The 7,635-nt window shown below is 43.4% G+C and overlaps 1 protein-coding gene across 2 annotated transcripts; it reads left to right on the top strand.

Annotated features, from left to right (window-relative positions):
- The first annotated feature begins 2,358 nt into the window (after nucleotides 1–2,358).
- Nucleotides 2,359–6,722, top strand: LOC109735937 (putative cysteine-rich receptor-like protein kinase 20). 2 transcript variants are annotated; one of them, XM_020295141.4, is made up of 8 exons: nucleotides 2,359–2,924; nucleotides 3,286–3,338; nucleotides 3,863–3,963; nucleotides 4,556–4,737; nucleotides 4,829–5,030; nucleotides 5,497–5,734; nucleotides 5,833–5,986; nucleotides 6,220–6,722. In XM_020295141.4, the coding sequence occupies exons 1-8, from the start codon at nucleotides 2,478–2,480 to the stop codon at nucleotides 6,565–6,567; spliced, it is 1,725 nt and encodes a 574-aa protein (XP_020150730.1). In that variant the 5' UTR covers nucleotides 2,359–2,477; the 3' UTR covers nucleotides 6,568–6,722. The 2 variants fall into 2 exon arrangements, with proteins under 2 accessions (XP_020150730.1, XP_020150729.1); XM_020295140.4 differs by having other exon boundaries at nucleotides 2,387–2,924; nucleotides 3,283–3,338.
- Nucleotides 6,723–7,635: the final 913 nt, after the last annotated feature.

Genomic DNA, 7,635 nt, shown 5'->3' with positions numbered 1-7,635 from the left:
ATATTTGGAAAGTTCCGAGATGAACAGGAAGCGTTTCTGGGTCACCGGAAGGGGTTCGGAGTTTATTAGGTAATATCGGGCATTCCTGATAAATAATATATAGGTAGAAAATGGTTTCGGTGGTGTTGAATTAATAACAAAGACTCTAGTAATTGTTAGGAGGCTTTTATATTCAATTTAATATCAACGGGCCTTAAAAGACCAAGTGGTGGATGAAGAATTAGGCCACCAAGGCCAAATAGGGGAAGGCGCCCCCCTTTCCCACTTGGGAGACCGAATTGGAGTGGGGGACTCCTCCTCCCTAGGACGGCACACCAAGGAGGGGCTCCTTCCCTCCTTGCGTGGCGCCCCTCCTCTCCCCTTCGACCTATATATACTAGAGAATTTTGCACTATTAGGACACATAAGTTTTGGAGCATGCTCTAGTTCTCTAGCTCTTGTCCTAGTTGGTCCTAGTTAATCAATTAGAGGCCGACGTTGATCCTCTAATCCTCATAATTAGAAGTCCAATGTGGTTCTAATCTCCTCTCTCTAATTCTCCGGCGACGATTAGCTCTGGACGGCGAAGCACTGCCAGATCGTGAAGATCATACGCTTGCAACAAAGTAGAGAGGTCATGCTTTTGGTCTTCCGTTCGAGGGATCATTCGTGGGCGGTTCGCGAGATCGTTCATCTACGGTTCGAGGGACTCCAAGTACGATCTACACCGACTCGTCTACTTCCTCTGCTACTCCGAGTCGGTAACGATCGTGATCCAAACCGTTTATGCATCTTCATATTGTTCCTGGGTGATCGTAGGGTGATTTCTTTTGTTTTCTACTATGTTTTTCCAACAAAATTTGGTCTGATACCAATGGCGGGTGAAAAACTAAGCCCGCCGCTAGAACTAATATACCAGTGGTGGGCGGTCCTCTCCGTACTCCACTGCTTATTTGGGTTCAGATTAACTATGGGGCAAACATATCAGTGGCGGGTGCCCCAAATCGGCCCACCACTAATAGTTAGAGCAATAGTTTTGGGCCCATCTAAACACCCATCATTTGTATTATTGATACTAATTTGGCCTACTATAAACGTGTGGGAAGCTATATCAGTCGCGGGCACTTAAGATCACCCATCTACCCAAATATGTAGGTATTTTAAAACAACATTTCTTGTGAGTTAGGATATCGCCAAACCATTTCTTTATTATTAGCAAAGAATAAAATGGAATTGTGGGTCTCGCACACTCGTGGGACCAATATACACATATGGATGCGCCAAATGAGCGAAGTTGATCCCCATTTTTTTCATTAGAGAAAAGACAAGCATCCGACTTTATAAATAAAGCCACCAGACAGAGTACCGAAACCAACGGAGCAAAATTAAGTAGCATACATACCATACACAATAGCGTATTAAGAGTAGAAAACAGTTTAACAATGGCACACATGAGGAAGCAACATGATCTTGCTGAAGGAGGGTAGACGCCGTTGATTGAACATGGGACTCCCCATATGAGAGTATTAGATAATTTTATGCTGCAAACATATAAGACTTTGTCTACGGTGGTGCTCTTTGAGTACTAAGGGCCTGTTCGATGGCTCCCCAACTACTGCAAATCCTTGAATCACACTTCTCGTTTCCACCGCCAGCTTCCGATGGGAGCCCTAGCGATTAAAAATACGTTCGGCTCCTCGCTCCAGCTTCTGGTACTCTCCAGCAGGCCAATCTGCCTAGACGGGCTGAAGCCCAACCGGCTCAAGAGGTAACACGGCCGTAGGCCCAGTCGAACACATTAGCAGAGGCGAGACATAAGTAGCGAACCGGTACGTGAACCAGTCGAGTCACTTAGCGGTGGTATCTCTATGTAAATAACGTCAACTCCATCTATTCCTGGATCACCCAAACTGCCACTCCGCCTTTTTGTACATGAACGCAGCTTCAATCCGGAAAGCTGGGCTTCTTGAGCTGGACCGTTCGGGCCAGCTTCCTTCGTAGATTTGCTGAAGCTAGGAGCTGGCGAGCTACCGAACAGGCCCTAATTTTTGAATTTTGACAATCTTAGATTTGGCCTTCACGCACCTTGTTTAAGGCATTTTCCGGAGCTTATCGAGTCCTTCTTTTCTTGATGAAAACCGGTGATCTAACACTATTTTCTCGTTGAAAACATTAATATCAGGGAACCTTGTCAACAACAATGGTAAAGTTGATTTATGGATTATTCACCATGTCTTGACTCATGCGTACTGCATTTATATCCACAGAATGCGAAAGCGACATTTTCAAAAAATAAAGGCCATGTGTGTCCTTAAAATTAAAAAATAAAAATAAACAAGAAATGTGGCATTAGAATGCAACGAAAGTCCACACACATACCACGCTTAGTCAAAGTCGCCGGCGACACACAGACACGCCGATAGATACTACGTGTCAATGGCGGCAACGAGGCCTGGAGAGGGAGAGGCCGCAGAGCGCAGGAGCGGGGAGCAGCGAGCATGGCGAGCCCGTGGGACAGCCCTTCGAGCAGCCTGTGGGGCACGCTGGGGCAGGCCTCCAACGTGGCGCAGCTGGTGGGCGTGGACGCGCTGGGGCTGGTCTACATGGTCGTGCAGGCCGCCCTGGCGGCGCGCCGTCACCGGGACGCCTGCGTGCGGCTCGCGCAGCACGTGGAGCTCGTCGGCGGCCTGCTCAGGGAGCTGGAGCTCGCGGAGCTGATGCGGCGGGAGGCCACCAGGCGGCCGCTGGAGCAGCTCGGCGGCGCGCTGCGGCGGTGCTACGCGCTCGTCACGGCGTGCCAGGACTGCGGGTACCTCCGCCGACTGCTTCTGGGCACACGGATGGCCGACGAGCTCCGCGCTGCGCAGCACGAGATCGACATGTTCATCCGCCTCATCCCGCTCATCTCCCTCGTCGACAATTCGACAAACAGTCGTCGTGCCAAGGTAGGCGTGTTCCGGCTTGTCGCCGGTTGGTAGTAGCAATTTTCTTGGCGCTTATGTGGAAGTTCGTATCAAAATTGAAGCCCATGGTAGTATGTGATTGGGGACAAACACTGATTATGGAGTTATTTTATTTGTAAAATTCGTCGAACTGATCTGTTCAAGTGATCCTCGGCATGATATGAATCTATAATTATGTCTGAATTGGAGTGTAACTGCAAATTTGGTACTTCCAGTTACACAATTTGATATCAATTTAGCAATTCTGAGTTTGTTTATAGGTGGCCTCAAGCACAGAACCTCTGCTTGTTGATTTTACGTTAATAATATTTGTCATTTAATCTTGCTGATCCTTGTCTAGCAGGCCGAGGAGGGGGTACTCAGTGTTGTCACAGACAATTCAAGTAGTCACATCAGGTCAGCTAATTTTCGTTATGTAGTTTATTACTCAGAGAACAAGTCATCATTTTTTTTAAAATTTAAATCGAAAGTTTTGTGGCGTCTTGGACCAAATAATAACGTGGGAGGTTAGCCACTTATTATCTGACAAAGTGACAAGTGCAAACCAGATGACTGTTGACCATATTAGGTTGACTAGTGGCACCGCTTGGTTTGGATTCTAGAATAAAATCTGGTTCAGAGCTACATGCTACAAACCTACACCATATATGTAGATTAAATGTCTGAAATGTAAGTTGTGCATCAGATCAATGAGTTTTTCTGACTTAAAATACTATTAGCTGTTTGACTTAAAATATACGTACTATGTTTTGATAAATTTCTACTAGTTTATTTTTCATTAAGCATCCTTCTTATATCCCTTTTAAGGTTTTTTTTCCTTCTTATATTGAATCCCTGTGAAGTCAAGTTATGTAGCTGTGCCTGTGCCATAATTTAGTAAGTTATACAGACTCAAATGTGTGAAATTTGCCACCTTTTAGGAGTGTGTTGAAACCATCTCCAGCAAGAGCTTTGGAATTCTCCGAAATACAGGTTCAAGGAGCTACTGAACTTTGCACTGTTGGAAAAAAACCATCTGTAGGTAAGTACTTATTTATGAATTTCCTAATGCGCTTAAGCATGAACTTAGGTATGGAAAATTGGAAATTAGTAGAGTGAAGTTTCATGCCAATGTTATTTGTTTTCAAGGATTTTGAATTGCTTTGTTATGTTTGTGTGCTGCTGCACTACCCTGCTGCTCATGTTTTTGGATATATTGCAACAGAGAATAAAAAAAAGTGCACATGAATAATTTAATATAAAAAGTTATACACGTGCATACTTGTTCATAACAAACATTGTGTCACCACTCACCACATCAAATTTTACTGTGTCACATGTCATGGTGAGAGCACTAGCTAGTGGAAACAAACATTCATCACATATTTTCCTCTGTTATTACGCAAATGAAATATATGACTTTGAATGATAACAACATCATCAATATCTTGCATGACTTCATCTATTATAATCTCCATTTGTTTTCATATGATGGGAAGTCCCTAATTAGGCTGAGTTGATGATCACTAGAAAAAGCAAACTGAGGCATGCTCTCAATTATTGTGTATTCTCTTAGTCATGTAAAGGTTTTTTGCAATCCCATTAGTGACATGGATAAATTATCCATGAATCAGGAAAAGTTGACCTGCAAGAACAGAAAATTTTCAATATTGAAGAACTCGCTGAGCTTTGTACCCGTATAGAAGAAACTTGTGTGGGATTTGCAAAGTTCAACTTCTTTCAGATCGTGGATGCAACAGACAATTTCTCAGAGAGGAGAATACTTGGGTTTGGTGGATTCGGTACAGTTTATAAGGTAAATATGTACCCGTCCTCCTTCTCTTCCCAATAAAGAACTGATTTCTGTTGATAGAATGTGATTTGAACTTCCTAAGTAACCATTGCAGGGTCAGTTGCCCAACGGACTTATGATTGCCATCAAAAGACTTGATGAGCATGCAACGATATTTGATTTCGACAGTGAATTGCAGCTTGCAAAGCTTCAGCATGCCAATCTGATTAGGTTGCTGGGGTGGTGCATTCATGGGAAAGAAAGGATTCTTGTCTATGAGTTCATGCAAAATAGTTCCTTGGACCATTACATATCTGGTACATTTTCCGTATTTTTTGAGAAAACACAAATGGCTTTTGCGTTTCATTGCATTGGAAAGAGAGGGAATTTACATCCTCCTAGGAGGCAGTTTTACACAGCCGTCAGGGGCTCAGTGGACATCCCAAGATGATGGCAAAACGACCCTGAGCCCTTGAGCTCCGGCCTTTGCCCAACATCGGGCCTCGTCCTTGATCGTGTCTAGAAGCTCATTGAGCGAGGGGCTAACATGGTCAAAAACGCACGCGTTCCTATGCTTCCAGATCATCCACGGCACCAAGAGCACGCCTCCTTTAATTCCTAGTAAATGTGCATGAATTCAAAACATCTACAGTTAAATGGAAGGCTACAACAGATCTAGTTTTCACCTGATTCTTTGTTGCTTGAATCATAAAAACTATTCTAGTTTGGTTTAGAGAAATTCGTCAACAGTTGATAAAGTTGCAATTTGATTATCTTTTGCAGACAGAACAAAAGGACAATTGCTAGACTGGTCTAAGCGATTCAAGATAATTACAGGGTTAACAGAGGGCCTTGTTTACCTGCATAAAGGTTCCATGTCCTGCCTTGTCCATAGAGACTTGAAACCACATAATATCCTCTTGGATTATAACATGAGCCCAAAGATTACTGATTTTGGGTCAGCTAGGACACTGAGTTCAGATATAGCAGAAGGGTGCACGAGTAGGGTCGTGGGAACCAGGTATCAGCTGCCTACAATATTAATAATCACATATTCCCATCATTTGTTTTCAGATGTCCTAATCTCACAGTCTTGACATCTTTTGTTTCACTTTTCAGTGGTTACAAAGCTCCAGAGTATGCATCTCGAGGAGTTTACTCGACGAAGACAGATGTGTTCAGCTTTGGTGTTTTGGTTCTGGTGATTATTAGTGGCCGAAAGAATACCATACTCGAGAAGCAAGAGGATACTGTTGGTGATCTTGTACGAGATGTGAGTGAAAGTACATTTCTAGCAACACCTTTTCCGTTCTCAATATTAGAAAATGGACTTACTTCAATTTTCAACTAAAGTAGTGAGTTCTAACCTATACCATTGCTTAACAACAGAGGTCGTGAACTTTTCAAATAGGGTGTGTAAAAGCAAGACTATTTTTTTATACCTGGCACACACTACATGTAAGTTACATTGCATTTATTTAAAGTCAAATGTATTATATATTTCAGGCCTGGCATATGTGGAAGGACCAAAGGTTGCATGAGCTTGTGGATCCATTGTTAGGGGACAGATATGAAGTCGCTGAGATAAAGAGATGTGCTCAGGTGGCACTGCTTTGTGCTCAGGAAGATCCAGCAGACCGGCCCGCCATGACAGGTGTTGCTGCAATGCTGAATTCTGAAAGCATAAGCTTACCAATGGAGCCTAAGCAGCCTTCTGCGCTGATCCATGGGTGCACCGACAGAGAGACGACATCGACATACATTGGCCAATCAAGCAGGACAATAGACATAACGATAACGAGTTCAGCTCCAATGTCGACTAGAGTTCGAATCATTCTAGACCCGGAGGTTTGATATGATGAACATTCTGTACTACCATCTGGAGTACATAATTAAAATGTGAGTAATGATTATGTGCCTTTTACGGCTCAGGTAGTGTAGATATATTCGAGATATCAAGACCAGTTTTGTGGAGTGAAAATTATTAAATAAACATGTGCCTTTGGTTGGTACCAGCTACCAGACTGGTTTTCCATCAGCTACATTGCAATTCAAACCTACAATGTTTCATGTTTTGTTGTTCCTATTTTCTACGGCACCAGAGATAGGATCTCGGAATCTTTGCAAGCTGGGTCATCGGATTTACCAAGTCCGGCTGTAGATGCTCTAACTATACAGGCTCTTTCTAACCTCGATCCTCCTCAAGTTCGGCAATCTGGACGTAGTTGACGGAGCTCCGGCGTAAATTCCTGCCGTCTTCTTAGGGCAGCGAGCTTAGGCTTTTTCGTCATGCGTGCGCAACGGCGAGATTTGATGTCAGTTGCCTCAGATCTATTCAAGAGTTCAACGGCGAAGACTGTGCTGCAGGGTGAAAGAATGAGAGGTGAGAAGCGTATGCTGTTCGGCAGGGACGCATTCATGTTATATAGTCATGACAGATTACAATGAGGCCCAGGTTGTTGCTAAACTTGACCTCTACTCCAAACTATACCCAGATAAGATCTATCTAGCTAACAACCTGCCGCACCAGATACATGTATGCGTTACAATATACATACGTGACAACATGTCACGTATTTCTATCCTATACATTCTCTACAAGCCTATCGTTTAACATCCTCCCTCAATCTTAACATGTCAATGTTCAGATTGTTCTTGAAGGCTTGGAACTGTCGAATTTGTAAAGGCTTAGTGAAGCCATCAGCAACTTGATCTCCTGTTGGAATGAACTGTATTTCTAGCGGTTTCTGTGCTACTCTTTCACGAACAAAGTGATAGTCAATCTCTATATGTCTTGTTCTTGCATGAAATACATGATTTGCAGAAAGATAAGTTGCTCCTAGATTGTCACACCAAAGTTGTGACACATGTGATCTCCCAATGCCCAATTCATCAAGTAGGGTTTCTATCCACATTACCTCA

Source organism: Aegilops tauschii, chromosome 5 (assembly GCF_002575655.3).
Source record: "Aegilops tauschii subsp. strangulata cultivar AL8/78 chromosome 5, Aet v6.0, whole genome shotgun sequence".
Lineage (NCBI taxonomy): Eukaryota > Viridiplantae > Streptophyta > Magnoliopsida > Poales > Poaceae > Aegilops > Aegilops tauschii.
Note: the sequence above shows the minus strand (reverse complement) of the source record. Positions and strands in the feature narration are given on the sequence as shown.

Excerpts from the sequence above, each read along its gene's own strand:
- LOC109735937 (XM_020295140.4), top strand. The coding sequence starts at position 2,478 with ATGGCGAGCCCGTGGGACAGCCCTTCGAGCAGCCTGTGGGGCACGCTG. Across the intron at positions 4,738-4,828 it reads GATTCGGTACAGTTTATAAG|GGTCAGTTGCCCAACGGACT; the intron begins GTAAATATGTAC and ends TAACCATTGCAG. Across the intron at positions 5,031-5,496 it reads CTTGGACCATTACATATCTG|ACAGAACAAAAGGACAATTG; the intron begins GTACATTTTCCG and ends TATCTTTTGCAG.